The 16,922-nt window shown below is 34.7% G+C and overlaps 2 protein-coding genes across 3 annotated transcripts; both read right to left on the bottom strand.

Moving 5' to 3' along the window:
- Nucleotides 1-881: 881 nt before the first annotated feature.
- LOC120330872 (uncharacterized) lies at nucleotides 882-3,860 on the bottom strand. The gene is made up of 4 exons (XM_039397837.2): nucleotides 2,656-3,860; nucleotides 2,189-2,451; nucleotides 1,770-1,903; nucleotides 882-1,070 (listed from the first exon to the last, which is right to left on the bottom strand). The coding sequence occupies exons 1-4, from the start codon at nucleotides 3,826-3,828 to the stop codon at nucleotides 922-924; spliced, it is 1,719 nt and encodes a 572-aa protein (XP_039253771.2). The 5' UTR covers nucleotides 3,829-3,860; the 3' UTR covers nucleotides 882-921.
- Nucleotides 3,861-4,318: 458 nt separating this feature from the next.
- LOC120330873 (neo-calmodulin-like) lies at nucleotides 4,319-15,456 on the bottom strand. Of its 2 annotated transcripts, XM_039397838.2 has the most exons (6): nucleotides 15,308-15,456; nucleotides 11,093-11,370; nucleotides 7,599-7,696; nucleotides 6,667-6,815; nucleotides 6,165-6,219; nucleotides 4,319-5,640 (listed from the first exon to the last, which is right to left on the bottom strand). In XM_039397838.2, exons 2-6 carry the CDS (start codon nucleotides 11,212-11,214, stop codon nucleotides 5,477-5,479), a joined length of 588 nt encoding a protein of 195 aa, XP_039253772.1. In that variant the 5' UTR covers nucleotides 11,215-11,370; nucleotides 15,308-15,456; the 3' UTR covers nucleotides 4,319-5,476. The 2 variants fall into 2 exon arrangements, with proteins under 2 accessions (XP_039253772.1, XP_077969707.1); XM_078113581.1 differs by lacking the exons at nucleotides 11,093-11,370; nucleotides 15,308-15,456 and adding an exon at nucleotides 8,602-8,787.
- Nucleotides 15,457-16,922: the final 1,466 nt, after the last annotated feature.

Raw genomic sequence — 16,922 nt, 5'->3', positions numbered from 1 at the left:
AAAGTTACAAAAACGTATTTCCCACTAAATTTATTTAAGACGTTCAACGCGAAGCCGTGTTTGTATAAATGTTCAAAACTAGTAATATTTTTCCAACTAGGTTGTTTAAATAAACAGTTTTAGGCAATTCTTTATAATGTGATTGTGTATGATCTCTTAGCAAAATAAAGGAAGTGAAATACATCTAATAATATAATTCTTCTGAGTATCCCTTAGCTCAATCTTTACTTATCTACAGTAACAACATCTGTCTTTTTGATGTTTTCTCATAGAATATACAAGTTAAAGGAAGTTGCAAAAACGAATGAAACTTAGTTTCTTCTTTGGTTCCTGCCTGTGTAGGTACAATATACATATATAAATTATATACATGAAAATGCAAACCAATGGGTATGTGTTTTGAAATAGAAGCGTAGTTTGTTTGTTTTAACGGAGTAAATTGAGTTTAAAATAATCAAACAAACATAGCAACAGAATATTTGAAAAAAAGTACAGTGAAATCTATATAAACACACGGGATGTGTGCCAGGCATATACATACGCATTGTAATGCAGTTACAATAAATATACGTGCCACCAGAATTTTTGCACTTTCTAGCCTTGACTAAGTAATTGGAATGACTTCATTTTTCAATTTCGATTTGAGAACTTATTTTACAAAACACGTAGCATACTTGACAAGAAATAATAGTGTTTTTCTTCAACCGCAGAGTGGATTGCTATGGGGCAATCTCGTAAAATTGAATGGGCTGCGTGGGATATATCCTTAAGGCATGCATGTTTGAACTGTAGACTATGTTGCAGTCTATTTAACAAAGGAATATGAGTTTCGCGAATGTTAATAAGAGACCAGCTACATGCATCTTGTCAAACATTGGTCCTCGCTTGGTGCTTTGTTTTATTTGTCAATGTCTTTGTACGCTATGAAAATGTCTCATACAAGGAAAATGCATATGAAATACAAATTAGAATAAAACTAACGAAAAGAGTTGGTGAACCATCTTCGGTTACAACAATATCATCATCATCGTCCATTTGAATTTCAATAACATCTGTTGTTGATTTCTTAACTGAAAAGTGGAAGAAGAAATTAAGTTAGACATGGGAGAAGCCAACCATGGTTCTGAGCAAATGACTAGCCTATAATGTCGCGTAGGCTCTTTGGTAGCATCTCTGAATTTTATCTTTGTCTGGTGGCCACACTGACGCCAATCAAGTACTAAGATCAACAGATAGGAATTTGTAGTTTGAATGCCAATAGTTTAAAGTTTTGGGAGTCAAACATATTCTATATTCTTGTTGTTGTTGTTGTTATATGTTTTATGGCGTTCATAACTTCAGTCACCTTTTGCATCATTGATCACAATTCGAATTAAAAATCCTATACTAGCATATTATTCAATATTTACAAATAAGTTCTATATTTGTTTTCGTCTACTAAGTTTAGTACGATTGTCTACGCGATGTTAGATTGATTAAATGATTTTATGCCTCCGAAAAAGGTTCTGTACAAGCATCTATATCCTAATTTCAACTAATCTATTTGAATATTGCCTTTTGGGCGCTCCAGAAGTATGTGCACCAAAATGGCAGACAACCTGATACACATACTATGTTCAAGTTGTGCGCCATCTTGGTGCACATACTTCTGGGGGTCCGCCTTTCGTATACATTTTGAAACTTGCCATTATATTTCCCCCCGATATTCTTAAGAGATGAAGCTGAAATGCAAACCAAATTGAATCCCCTATGACGCAAATGGAACCTACCTGGAGATGATGTTGTTGGTGCTGGCGTTTGAATCCACATTTGTGTTGTTGTTCTTGCTGGAGGAACGAATGGTATGAGTTTATCTCGCACTGGGTTTGTGCAAAGGCCGTTCCAACATTTATCTGTAGTCGATCTAAAAATTGAGATGTTTTTAAAATGAAGTTTAGATAAATTCCCAAAATAAAATATCATGCCTACAAATTAATTATCATCAAACCCTATCGTCTTTTATGATTATCGATTTATTCGGGGTTATTAACAGTTTGGACAGAAATTTGCAATGTCGCGTTAGAAGTTCTAACAATAAACTCAAATCATCTATCCAGTCAATTTTTCCGGCACCACGGAACACAATTTCTGTTCAGATTTTACTTTTAATATATATACGAGGAAAAGAAATTCCAATTTTTATACATACCTCATGTCGTCGACGTTTTGGTTTGGATCCTGAGGGTCAAGCACACACAAAGAACATGGTCTACCCGGAATATACGGTTCTACAAATAATTTGGGATCAAAATATTTGAAGCCACTGTTTGACGCCATGTAATTTGCCAATGCCCCTCGCGGAGTGTAGGAACAAACTAACATTATTGCTTGAGGCCAGATGATGCCATTAATACGCGGCTCTTCACACCAAGATGCACCACATCCCAATTTGAAAGTTTCCGCCCATATAATCTGAATCAAAGATGTATTTGTAATCATATATATACGAATATGTAATAGAACAGATGGTAAGTAGCCCAATTGTTGTTATTGTATACTTTGTTTTTAATTACAACAACATTTCATGGTTTTATTTCTGTGTCTTCTTATTATTCTTTTTAGTTTCACATAACGTTTTCCTATTGAATAAATCTAAAGGTGCATTGAATATATTACCTGTAAATAGTGCTCACATATCCCGTCGCATACTTTCGTATGGCTATTGTAAAAATCTCTTTCTGACACCCAAGCAGCAAGTGATGCAGCTGCGAAATCTTCTGGAATATCGTATGTGTTCGGCCACGCAAACCAAGTGTAACCAATCTCAGCCGTGATATATGAGTGACGCCTCAGCTGGACTGTTGAAAGAAACCGTGTGTCATTAGCGTTAGACAGCGGGGGCTCAACTATGTCATGAAAGTAACACGAATTCGTAAACAATTCTGATACCCAAGCTAATTCGTCATCCCAAGACAATAGTCGCATATCAGCGGCATTAGGAACAAGACTTGCTCTGTATTTATTATGTTCCCTCAGAAGTGACTCTTTTTGATGAGAAGTAAGGGGTATATGCGGACTCGGAGGAGCCGGTGGTCTGGGCGCGGCAGTTGTTTTTTCTACTTCTTCATCTCCGTCGGAATCTGTGTCGTTATCTTGGTGAACGCAAACAGAAGGAGGCTTCAAGTCGTAGTTGTAGTTGAATTCTCCAAACGAAACTTGCGGTAAATCTGAAACTTGCTGTGTGGAGATAAAGCCTGGTGCTCGGATTTCTATACCTGCCTGAACTGGTGTTCCAGGAAGAGGCACAAGGACTTCAGTAGCCTCTTTTTGTTGCACATCGCCACTATATTCAGTGACGATTTCGGACGTAATTTCGTTGTAGTCTCTATTTGACTGGATATTTACATCACGCTGTCGTGTTGTCCAGGCGCTATATTGTTCAGCTATCTCCGGTGGGACATTCCCACCAAATTGCGCTATAATTTCGAGCGGAACCATCTCAGAAAATTGCGGAGCTGCTTCCGTTGTCCTATATCTTTTCTCTTCTCTTGACATATCGCTTACTTCGGGTTGCGAAATAAATTTTCTATTTATAGATCTGGCATGTCTTCTTGTCTTTACCTTATTTTGGCGATATCGGCGCTTCGATCGAGTTTTACTTCGTTGTATTAACACATTGTACCTTCCAATGGAACTTTTTTCGTTTTCATTTAATGTATTCAATTTTGTAGAAACTTGTTTGACTTCTGAGGTTTTAGAGAACCTCGCTCTGGCGTTTACCTCTTGGATACAAATATATATTGAAATCACTGCAAGAATCACAGCGGCGTTGCAAACTTTATTTGCCATTATCGTATATTGCTTATAACTGCGGCAACGTGATCATTGATCACTCGTATTTGCAACTCATTACTTTTGACTGTTTTTATCTATATACAGGGCATTTTGTCGTCACAATTCAACAAACCGTCGTGTACTTTCTGAACGTCTCTGAAAAAGCGTAACACTAACACATCGCGTATATTATTCGAGTAAAATTATACTTGCCATCCCAATCATTTTAGAAAATATCCAAAACGTTAAATACTGAACGCATACTTATCATAGAACTTATAAATCATATCGAGAAAGTTTCAATTTCACTTCAAGCAGATATGCCCCTCAAACAAGAGCGTGTAAAATCCCAATCCCACGTTACTATTGATGTCAACTGAAAACGCAGGAGTTCACCAGATCAGGGCGATCTTTTGTCCAATTGCTACGCTTTATCGCAAATGCGTAAGTCCAGTTCGTAAATATAGCTAACACAAAGAACAATATACCTTGAAGTACACAGAACTCACCCACTGTTGGACTTTATTTAAAAAATTTGCAATGAGATTATCATATAAAGTATAAGTTATCCCAAGTGAGGACCACAAATAAAGCGAATATCGTTTTCTTCCATTTTCTTGGTTCATATTAGACTATCAATGTATCGATGGTTAGACTAGCACTGAAATGCAAAAAGCTGCTGAAGCCAAACAAAATTATGGTGCAACACTGCGCGCCAGTGAATTGACTCGAAGCAGTTAGTCACGTCAATGCGACCAAGAAAATAGCATATTCGATAATAGTATTATTTGATTGCGGCCCAGCGAGAGAAAATGACATTAATAATAATAATAAGCTCATTCTTATAAAGTTACGCAGTATAAATCTCAAATAATAATATATGAATATGCATAAAATGTAAAATAATGCAAAACAGACGAATGAAATTAACCTAAATAGTATTCGGACAAACAGAAACATTTTTATCGAGAAAGGCTGAATAAGAAAAAAATCCAATTTTATTTTACTAAAATGTTCCATTTAAGTCGATATTAACAATTTCTTGCAGTTAATTTATTCGAAGGCAGTTGATGCAACACGATATAAACTAGTAGCTTTGTCATTAGAGCATTAAAGCGGTGTGGGTTATAATTGCCTATGCTATGCTTTCCAAACTTTTTTTCATTAATTTCAACATATACTTTTTCGAAACAAACGACGATCAAAATCGGTACAATTTTGCAGCTATGCATTTTAAAAAAGATATGAATTGCAATATAGTCTAGGAATAAAATACTACAAATGATATTTTCAAATAATATTCAAACGAACTAGAATGGCTTTATGCGCAAAATATTGTCAGCAGGGACGGAATAATGTGGCAAATAAAGCATCGTGACTGTTATATTCTATCAGTAAAACTATAAATATACATTTGAGTTTTTAAAAAGTCAAGTCAGCTGTATGGCGTTTTCAAAAGCTAAGATATTGATTCACATTTTCAATTTACGTTTCGCTGAATATTTTCATGCAAACTGATTTTCACCTGATAAGCTGACAAACAATTTCTTTGCATCCGAACTCTCCGTCACTGTGTATAATACATAACACCGCCTACCTACACAGTGTCACTTAACATTTCCACAAACTTTTGCAATTTGAAATACACAACTTTGTGAGGAAATCACGTTAGAATCGAAAGAAAATCTTCAAAATCTATTCGTCTTGGACCACTGTCCCGAAGAGGAGCAAACTCATTAAGCATTTCATCAACATCTGTATCAGTGAACTTCAGTCGAAGTTGAAGCATAGTTTTTCGAAGATCATGTTCGTCAATAAAACCGTCTTCTACAAATAAGAAGTCAGCTAGTTGAAACAACGCCAAATTATGGGGTAAAGTGGAAATTGGCCGAGGATAAAAATCTTTCCGATCCGCCATAACGTATTAAATTCATTATTCATTACATATAACTGTATTAGAATGAATTAAGCGAAATCGGAGACAAATACGTTCTAATAATTTAGTTCAAGATATCGATTTATTTGTAAATATAGCCTGTAACATCATATAAAAAAAAAAAATTATCATTGCACTTTAAGCCATCATTTCAAACAAATTTCCATTAGAAGAAGTAGAGTTTTTACGAGATCTTGTGAATATTTCGCTTAGGATACAATTAGTTTAACCAGTGGCATTATTTCTATTAGCAAAGGATAACCATAACATTGCCAAAAATGCGGCCCATTTCTAAAATCAAACTGATTACGTTATGTATATCAGTCCCCTTATCTTAATCTTGCACGCATTTTGAGAATGCTCACAATTCCTGGGTGAAATAATTAGCTCAAATAACGAAAAGCCAGTCACTCACTGTTATGATCGAATTGCTGAAACACCCTTTCCCATTCTTCTTCTGGTTCTTCTTCCTGAATAATAGAGACATGTTTATAAAAAAGTTTGTATTTTTGAATGCATACACAACGAAGAAATTAAACTAATAATTGACTATAAAAGACAACGTGTGCATAAAGCCTTTATAAAAATGGAACAGAATTAGCATTCAATCATACAACTTTGTTCATGCTGGTTTCATCACAACCGCATCACAACGTATGACCGTTTTTATTAGACTGCTCCATGACATGTGATCATTGTTTTGAAAGAATCAAATCATGTAAAAATTAGAGTACCACAAACGTCATATGATAACGTAATACACCTACACTTCTTGACTTATACACCTCCTACATACAATTAATTCGTTGGTGTTCATGCACACTACATAAACACAATTTATTAAGCGTCTGTGTTATACCGGTACAAACATCAAAAATAAATCTTTTGATTATTTGCTATCACGTAATCATACAAACCTGGCAAATGTGAGCCAAAAGAGCTAAAAAATCATTGAAACTCAGTCTTCCAGTTTCTGTTCTGTCGACTTCCTTGACTAAATTTTCAATTTCTTCGTCTGTTGGTTCCTGACCAATTGCTCTCATCACTATACCAACTTCTTTTTTCCCTGGAGTTAAATGAAGAATTTTATTGGAATTTTTGATTGATCGGAATTTATCTTTGTCAAGTACAAACCACAGCAGGAACGCTGTTTAATAAATTACTCTGAATATGACTACCGTGATTTAACCAGCGAAATTCACTGCATGTCCGCTGTAATAATATTTATAAAAGTTAGAATCTCATATTTATTTCAGGATCTAATAAGAGGCCGAGAAATGGATGGTTGAAGATTGCTGCACATACATGGATATTATTCATAATACCATGAATCCATCATCTTTCTTGAATGCTCATTGTAAATTAATGTTTTCCTATTTCAAAATTTCAGGGTTCAGATATATTTTAGAAAAGGTTGGCAATGTTGCTTCAAGATATAAAATTCTTTTGGGTCAAATCAATAGCATTAGATAGGTTAATTTCGAAACAAGTGATTTCTCGTGGGAAGGAGACAATACGACGCAGACGATTTGTTAAATATTAACAAGAAGAATATTAATATTGTCTAATAGCATAATCTAGTCTCTTTATTTAAACAAGTTTGAGTCTCAGACAACTCAAGATAACATGAATCGTCTCGTTCGACAGTCAAGTATCTAAACACTGCAACGTAAATTTACCATTATAACCAGATAGCACATTGTATATCAATCCACATGCCATATACCAACTAATGGATATATTGATATAGCTGAAGAAAATAAAGTACTAGTTCAAAAGCGTGTTACAATCCCAGCAAATTTCAACACTAAAACAAGAGTTATTCTGATGATATTTAAATTCAAACCACCTATCACTCCTGTATTATCTGTATCCAATAAATAAAACGCTTCTTCATACGTTTCCAGTAAATCTTCAGGAAGTTGACTTGCTCGTAACGTTGGGACTCTGCAGATAAATAATTGAAAATCATATAAAGTTCAAGTGCATTATGGAGTTTGGTTTGATATTTTAAACAAAACAAATTACGTCTCAATGCATGTTTCTATACAATAATGAGAGAAGGGATAACAGTGACAATTTTATATTATTGAATCTGAATTCGACCGAAGAAGTCAAGAGCAGTGGTTCTCAGCCGAGGTCGAGACACTCTGTGTGGTCCACAGAACAATTTTCGATAACCTATGAGCTTCTCTGGCATAATTTAAGTACAAAAAAAGAAATGGAACTACTCGCCATTGTCGTCTGCAAATCGTGTAAGACAATAAATCAATGACAACTCCACAACTTTGTGATAGACAAGATATTGTTAATATGGTAAACATATTCATTCACTTCAAAAACTATTTGAGTTGCCATTTTACCAAAATGAATTGGACATTTGAACCCATTCAGGATTAACTCATCTATGCGAGAAGTAATCGACGAAGCACATTTCATATTGCTTTTATAACTCTCAGGTAAAGCATCATAAGAGTACATAAAACTGACATATGTACATACGTTGAAACCACTGGATCATAACATCGTACGCACAACATAGATGTCTAGCACAGAAATCCATTCATGTTATTTGATTGATCGAGTAGCATGGATATGGGAAAACTTACGTTCAGAAATGAGAGAACGTTTTGACATATAATTGCGTGTGAACCATATCGCAACAATTGCCCACCATCTTGATTATTCTTGAGATTGACCGATAACTTAAAAGCACCGTTATGAACGTCTGACAGGCGATGAAATCGACCTCCCATACTTGGTTCAGCATAAAATTACAACAACGCTTGGCCGGAATCCGATTAAAAATGAATATGTAAATATAAAGTGACAACTGAATGTGGATGGATTACTTTGTGTTGGATGATAAATAATCTTCCTCTTCTAAACGATACTGCTGGACATCCATTTAATCTTGACCAATAATTTCAAGCTTTCGATCAGGTTTTCAAATTTAAATTGATGAAACTCGGTAGTTGATAATAAACTTGAAGATATTTGAATTATTATTATTATACAGAAGAGAAGTCATAACTGATGATTGAATTATTGAAAAAAGTAATGATATATAGTTGAAACAAGTAAAATATATATAACCGATAAAAAAATATTGGTTAACAAAATATGAATCAAATTAAAAAAAATACACAAAATTGGAGCGAACTAAATCATAATTGGGCCATATCAAATTTATGATAAAAATGCAAGCGTGACCTGAAATTTTTGTAAAAAGGCCTGTCAAAATCAGTTTATTTGGCAGATCATACTGTTGGGCTAGTATGGGAAATTTTTACATTCTATGAGCCTTCCTCGTTTACTGTTTCGAATACAATGTGGAAATGTTTGGAGCACAAATATGATTGTATTACTTCAGCTGGTGTTCAATGAAGCAATCAAACAAATTGTCCAAACTCTTTATTATCAGTTTCTTTTCTCATTTCACGGAAGAATGGTAAAAATGCGAGGGCGATGGTACTTTCGTTTTTAAAAATAGTGAGCACAACAATCCAATACGAACAACTTTCAGCTTTCCTGGAGAGATTGAAACCTCAAGGAGTTTTCGTATGATACTATCTTGAAATTTATAAAAACAAGATCAATACTTCAGTCAGGGCAGATTTATTCATGTTTTTAATTGTATTACAACATTCTTGGGCGTCTCAAACTCCCAATTCTTATTTATAGGTAAATACAATCTGCAAAGGGCGGTATGAATAACAGACTATTGAATTAAATGTATTGGCATGGTGAAGTTTGTTACACGAGCTAGCTGGCGACTTACACATGAACGAAACTTAACAAAAGAGAGTTTTCAAAAACCTCAAATATAAATAAAACCTGGCGCCAGACAAAACTCCAGTGCTTGATGGAGTTAAAATAACGGTATCACGGGTCATCCACTTTCACGACAAGTTTTATTTGGACGAGATTTCGGCAGTTCATACATCCTTGATTTAGACTTTTACAAAACTTTACTGCAGCTCAACAAATTCTGGTCATTTATAGCAAATGGAAGCCTCAGTAGGGTGGGTTGGCAATATGGACTCTATTTTAATAAACAGGCGATAGTTTAAAAGGAAATTTGCGTTTCACTAAAATTTTAGCGACATTGTGTAGGTTTACTATTTTAAGAAAAAAGTCTTTTAATTTATTAATATATGCATTTTACAGCGTAAATAAGCAGATGATGGTCTACCCCACAATTAGTTGAGTTTTTTTCATGTCTATGTCATGTCCTTGTTCTAATCTCGCATCACATTTTTGCATCCATAATCCGCCAGGGCAGTGTAATAATAAGCGTAACGAATACTATAATCCACGAAAGGTATAGTAAAATAATACAAAAATACATACATATTTGTTTGCAGAACTTATTATGCGGTCAACCTATACGAGATATTTCCCATTAACGTGCCGTCCTTAGGCGCATTATCGTTAATTATAATTCTTGGACGCACATTAGAGGTACTGAAGAGTATCGAAATAAATAACTCAGCGTTTTACAAAATAAAAACGCAAAATTTACAAGCATTTGTTTCGCATAATACAGAACATTTAAAAAGGGCGTTTTTAAAGAATTCCTTAAGATTTCTCATTTTGCATTGAAGTCACATGATTGGTAAACAATCGCTACATTTGAAGTATTTTTATTAAACATTTTACTTGTTTTCTCCGAGCAGGCGCAACTGAATCCATGCATTATGAGGTTTGATTTTGATAAATTCGAAAAAAATCGAGAATTTTTTTTATCACGCCAAAGAGTATGGGAACACTCCTGGACTGACTGTCATTCAGATAATAACATCCCCGATAGATCGACAAATTTCTAAATCATTAGATGCTTTTGTAAGTTGTTCTCTAATGAAATCTACGACAATTCGTCTGAAGTAATTGTCAGTCTGCTAGATCAATAAATGAGGACCCAATCTATCGACTGCCTGTCTCTGTCTGTAGTATTTTTGATGAATGAAAATTTGATGTGACAGCTCAAACTGAAACTCAATTGGACGCAAATGAGTGGGCAGTATGAGTAGAATTCAGTCATAGGTTATGGCTGTATTGTCACACCAAATGTGGTATAAAATATAGTCGATTCAATCAGGCTTACTACGTATTAAATTGACTCATATTCATCAACTCAAAAAATGCTCAAACTTCAGCTCATGCTTTAAATTTAGAGAAAGAGAAATTTTGATTTATGGCGAATTTCGTTCGTGATGAAACTAAATTTCTAAAAAAATTTTGAATTTATAATTTACTACTGAATATTTCACTGAATTGTTGACATAAATTTATATGTATATTCACCCACGCTTGTACGAATAAAATAACAAGACATCTTACCTCATTTTCCAGTTGGCGTCGGCGGACATACTGTTCTGACTCAATATACTGACGAAACTGAGATATCGTGTCTTGTCCCGCTGCCTACGCTTGTATTTTGAATTCTTTTTATCCAGAGCCATCGTAATTTTTTCTTGTACCTTGCACAATTTTGCAGTCTTGCGTCAGGCGGGCGCCTTGTTGCACTCTCCTACGGTTTTCGTTCTCCCTGTATCACGGTGTGGTTCCGACAGGCAGCGTGTTTTTCTACTTCGATTACTTTAAATATTCGACCATAACTGACAAAAAAATAGGGTAACGGTAAAAAAATTCGAAACGAAACAAAATATTGTGAGTCGCCAAATTTACAACAATCTCAAAAAGATATTCTATTATCGTCGAGTAAATAGCGCACGGCAGTAGCCCAACAAAATACCTTTGTCTTTCATTAGAGCCCGTAGCTCCCACAAACACTCCCTACATGTCGACGTGGTCGGGAGAAAATACAAACAAAAATCCGTGACTCTTTATGAATCAACGCAAATGGGCATTTATATTTATTTGATCAATGAGATCATTCGATACAAAAATATTTGACCGGACTTGACATGATGGCAATGACCGTGCTCGTAAGACTACGCGATGGCTTAGAAGCGGTGTTCTATTCCTAATTTAATATAACAAATTCGAATGGCTCATTATTCATCGAACTTTGTTTCGTGAAACTTCCAATAAATTTAAATCAACTTTTATCCCAATATCACAATTTTATTACGATGCCTCCCAGTTTTCATGAGTTTCAAATTCAAAACATAGCAATGTATTTTTAGAAAAACTGGAAAATTGGGCAATAGGAGTTGTTAAAAAAATCTCAATGAAAAAGAATAGCAGAGTCAGACTGTAATACACACACCATATACAAACAGTGACGCATTTGTAGAGCAAATCGGTTTCGCATGACAGAATTTGACGTATTTACGTTTGTCAATTATGACCAAATTTTGACACGAACGATAGTCTGTTATGGGGTCAGTCGAATCTAATTTTAAGCCAGTATTAAATAATATTAAATGAAATAAGAAGATAGTATATTTGTAAATGAAAGTTTCAAATGGCTATCAAAACGGGAAAATGGATTGAAATTTTATATAATTGCCATACATTAATCAAAATGAATAAGAATTTACAAGGACTGAAAACATTTGCTCCCGAACCCAATTAGGAAATGTTTTGATAACTAATCCATCGAAATTTGCCTCCGTTTACCGCTCGATTGCCCATCAGTCACAATATTATCGTCGTCGACGAAGACAGCAAAAATAGTGCACTGAATGCCGAACTATCAGGCATTTGCAAAGACAATGATTTTGCTACGGTTTTTAGACATTTTCTTTGTACATGAAAAGAAGACCAGCCATTGAGAGACCATCAGTGACGCATTTTATTTCATATACACTTCGAATTTTTAAAATAACCCACAAGAAATATATTTTATAAAATATTGAAACAAAAAACAATTCTTACTATGTGTTCATGCCGGAGCACAGTTTTCTAAGTATACACACAGATTAGTAAAAACGCTATCAAAACAAATTTAGATAAACTTTACATTTAATGTCGATGCTATGATTGGGTACTAAAATATTCATACTGGGGACACAACTGAAAATCCGAAATCCAAATGATCTTGTTTGAATTAACACTCGCACTTGGAGGTAGAAGCAAAGTGTCGAAAGAGATCTTTAATTCTCCACAAAATATCAAGAGCCTTTCTACGAACCGAAGCCACAAATACGTCTACGCGGAATACAGCAAATATGTATATGACACGATAAACGATAACTGAGACAAATTTCTCCGGAATTTGGCCTTTATCAACAGTATAATCTATCTGTATTACCTTCTGTGAAATATATCAAACTTCAACTAGACACCTAACACCTTCCATTCAAATCAATGTATATCAGATCTGTACAGTAGATATAGTAAACGGAATTACGTTGCGATGTAATACGCAAGTAACGCAACCTGTATTTATGGCTGATTTAGAAATCAAGCACAAATCACGGAGGGCCATATTTTAACAGCGAGTCTGATAATCCGGCCATGCTATATAATGTATATAATTTATCAGAAATATTTTTGCCCAAACAGTCATCCAGGTATATTATTTACCCACCGGTTTAAATTGTGATTGATTTCAAATTACCTCGCAATCCTTACATGGTATTTCAACCGGCGATCAATCAAGCGTTTCGTAAAGCAAACGACCAACCAAGGTTCATCGGTAAAATGAGCGATAAACATTTAAAACATGCCACTCGGCCACAAAACGGGCGATGTTCTGAACCACGGTAAAAGGTCACGCGAGTTTGTCAGACTCCGCTTTCAAAATTAAAGGTAGCTCTTACGTAATCGTTTTTAATTATCATGCTACTTAAGAAGCCGAAATTATACGTCCTCTTCCAAATAACGTGGTAGGAGGACATAACATTAATATGAAAACATTTTACCCAACAGTTGAGAAGAATACAATACAAAATCTCAACCTGCCTTCTTATCGGCGCATAAATCACGAACCTGTAATTTGCGACGAAACTGAAAGTGGCAATTAGATTTTTCGTTAAGTAAATATAGGTGTGGCCTACGTTCCACTGTCACTGAATATCTTGCAATTACGTCAAATGTCCAAGGTATATAATGGAACTAAATCCATTTTTTATTTTCGTAGTTAAGTTTGAGGACAACCACGACTCCGGACATTCATGTACACAAGCAATCACTTGTACGCAGAGAAATAAGATACTTCTATGTCTTCGAGAACTATAATTTATACGGTTAGCAATACCCGACCCTGTTTATTGCAAATTTAATGAAATCGTGAAAACGAAAATTGCTTGTAAAATAATTTTCACTCTTTTTTCGTTAGACATAAGCATTATTTTGCAATACCCAAAAATAACTTATAGAAATATACCAGAAGACGAATTAACCTTATATGGTGATATAGGTTACTCATGTTTCATTTGTTCTGACCACTATCAGTGCCATGATCACATTTGTGCATGCCGCACAAATAAAGGAGGGAGAGCTGCGTCGAACCACTTGAATGTAACCAACGCGCGCAATTCAAAGATAAACGTTTCACATACAATAGTCATTTATGACCTCAAAAGATCAATTTCACAAAAATGGGATTATTCGAATTTTGAATCGGTAAAATTTGCAACCGATATCCGTGAGAAATTGGTGTCGGTGCAGCATACCGTATGCAGCCAATGCAACATATTTGATCTTTCTTGGTTTATATCATTCTTAGATTGCCCAGAGTCTGGCCGAGCACGATATACCAACTTTACTCTTTTAAACGAAGTGATTTGAGGTAAGTTTATTGTATACAAAAGTCTTGACAAATGGTCTTTTACGTCACAGAGGGGCTTTATGGACAGGAATAGCTGCTTATTTTGGGATCAATGTGATGAACTCTACAAAGCTAAGATGGAGTAATTGGCAAGTAACAATCGTCTGATTTCTACGCTAAAATAGCGACTTGTATCAACTAAGATTTAAAGAACTGGCTATATTGACTATTTTGGTTCACTTTTTCCTTGTTACTATAAAGATTTATTTAACCTCTTCGCAACTCATAATAACACTATGAAGTGTGTTTGTTGCACATGGCTGCGAGAGGTTGGCTTCATAGTTATATTGGCAAATTTAATTTTCCTATTTATTGTTAACAATTACGATATCAGTAAAAATACTTTACTTTAAAATTTGCTAAAAAATAGCAGAGATTCGGAATTATCCGATATATTTGCTTTGTAAATTTGTTTCATCATCGACAATCTGTTCGATGTTTCAGACATTATGTCATCATCGTGAAACGCGGATGCTTTATAATATATAATACAGCCGTGATTTTGCGGTTTTGATTAAATATAAGTTATATTGACAAAGTCATTTTCTTTTCCTTCACAACTTGTACGAACAGCACGTTCTATTTAACCATTCTAGTGTGTACATAAGCAATGGTTCTAAATCCAACACTCATTTACAGATTGAGCTTTCGACGTTGTCATCCCAAATTCCCTTGTAGCAAATCCGATGCACACGGCACATCTAAATTCATAGTCTGATAAAATTTCAATAAAAATCGTGGAGTGATATTTTACTTTAGCTTGTCTTTCGGTTAATTGCACCACGATAATGAACAGTACAAATTACAACACTTACTTGCTGCCTTTTCATACAAAATATTCAGTTTTTTCGTCTGTATGCGTGAAAATTTGTGAGCAATCGGACTAATTAAATGATAAATAAGACGGGTGCCTCAAATACTACTCATCCATGCCTATAAGTTCAAGTTAACGTCAAGTACTTTTATCCAAGAGGTTAATTAATCAAATTACACAGACTTGATGCGTCGGATCTGAATATTTTTGCACTATATTGCCATAAGTCAATAGCAAACTGATATCCGAATACATATTGATTTACTTAAAACTTGGTCTCGTGTATGCTATCCAGCTATGCTGTAGTGATATAAAAATCCCCGAAGCCAGAAAACCCCAAACAGCATTCTGATATTAATCTATTCAAGCTTATACAAATGGTATCAACATTTCTTTCTATCTTATTTCTCGACTATATTCTGATTATAATTATAATACAACAGAAAATAGAAACGGCCTGCCTTATGCACAAAATGTTAATCATCTAATCCAGTCTCGAATTAAAAAGATCTAATGCGTTGTCAGTCAAAAGATTAAGTCGATTTGACTGACAAATCCTTTAAACAATCTAATCGGATAGGAACGAAAAAAAAATGTTTCGCACGTAATTGTGATCTTAACATACTACAGATAAAATCAAGTACATACAGTATAACATCTCTACCTTCGAATTACGTCCGTTTATAGCCTGCCAAGCAAAGAATAATCTTCCACGCCGAAAAACATTTCTATAATTCTGAGATATATCTGTCAGAGAGATAAAAAGCGTTATGCCCGAGGCAACAAATAGTCTGAAGTAATGCAAAGTACAACTTACTTATACAACGGGAAGTTGGTTGAATAAACTACATTTTGTGACAATTCAAATGGCCAACGTTAAAACAGGAGTGATGGAATCCAAAAAATAAATGAGTTATACAAGTATTTGCAGACGAGATACTGTACATATTTCTTATGTTTTCCCAATCTGTAGTGAAGAGTATGACGGCTTATAGCATCCGCATAACGTTGCTATTTGATTTGAGGCTTGATTGCTATCGTTGATACGTCGTTGCTAATTCTATAACATTTACTTGTAATATTTATTGCTATTGGCTAGTGGCATAACTCGATGTCCATTACAAGAAACTAGGTATGCATTCTATAATTATTTAATATGACTTCTGTCATTGCCAGCTTCATGAAACAACGAGCTACCGGTCACCAAAATGTGATTGGATATCAACTGTTTATAAACTACGGTATTCAACTTCGCGTACAAAGATTTTTTTCGCCTCATTTTAACCTTAACTTCATAAACAGCGGTTCATTATTCGATTACGTCAGACAAGAGAAACGCGTTCCGTACAATTCAGTCTTTAGTTTCCAAGAAAACCACTCTACGGGTGGGGAGTTATTTTATAACATTACAGAAAAATCTGATACTAAGAAAGTCTAACATCTGGCTGTATAAAAGAGAGCAAACGAAAATCGCAGAATACTTTTAGGTGTTAGGATGCGAGACATTTTTGATAATTGTGAAATTGAAACATATTCACCGGTTTCCATCATGCTTTACTACTTTGCGAAATCCATACTGGTGATTTGTATCGTACCCTACGGCTAAGCGATTTTCC

Source organism: Styela clava, chromosome 6 (assembly GCF_964204865.1).
Source record: "Styela clava chromosome 6, kaStyClav1.hap1.2, whole genome shotgun sequence".
Lineage (NCBI taxonomy): Eukaryota > Metazoa > Chordata > Ascidiacea > Stolidobranchia > Styelidae > Styela > Styela clava.
Note: the sequence above shows the minus strand (reverse complement) of the source record. Positions and strands in the feature narration are given on the sequence as shown.

What these genes read in the sequence shown, in the direction of transcription:
- LOC120330872 (XM_039397837.2), bottom strand. Translation starts at nt 3,828, where the DNA reads ATGGCAAATAAAGTTTGCAACGCCGCTGTGATTCTTGCAGTGATTTCA. An exon ending in TATGTGAGCACTATTTACAG is followed by an intron (nt 2,452 to 2,655) that starts GTAATATATTCA and finishes TCTTTGATTCAG; the next exon opens with ATTATATGGGCGGAAACTTT. An exon ending in CAAAACGTCGACGACATGAG is followed by an intron (nt 1,904 to 2,188) that starts GTATGTATAAAA and finishes CTCAATTTTTAG; the next exon opens with ATCGACTACAGATAAATGTT.
- LOC120330873 (XM_039397838.2), bottom strand. Translation starts at nt 11,214, where the DNA reads ATGGCTCTGGATAAAAAGAATTCAAAATACAAGCGTAGGCAGCGGGAC. An exon ending in GACGCCAACTGGAAAATGAG is followed by an intron (nt 7,697 to 11,092) that starts GTAAGATGTCTT and finishes ATTTATCTGCAG; the next exon opens with AGTCCCAACGTTACGAGCAA. An exon ending in TTTTGGCTCACATTTGCCAG is followed by an intron (nt 6,220 to 6,666) that starts GTTTGTATGATT and finishes TCTATTATTCAG; the next exon opens with GAAGAAGAACCAGAAGAAGA.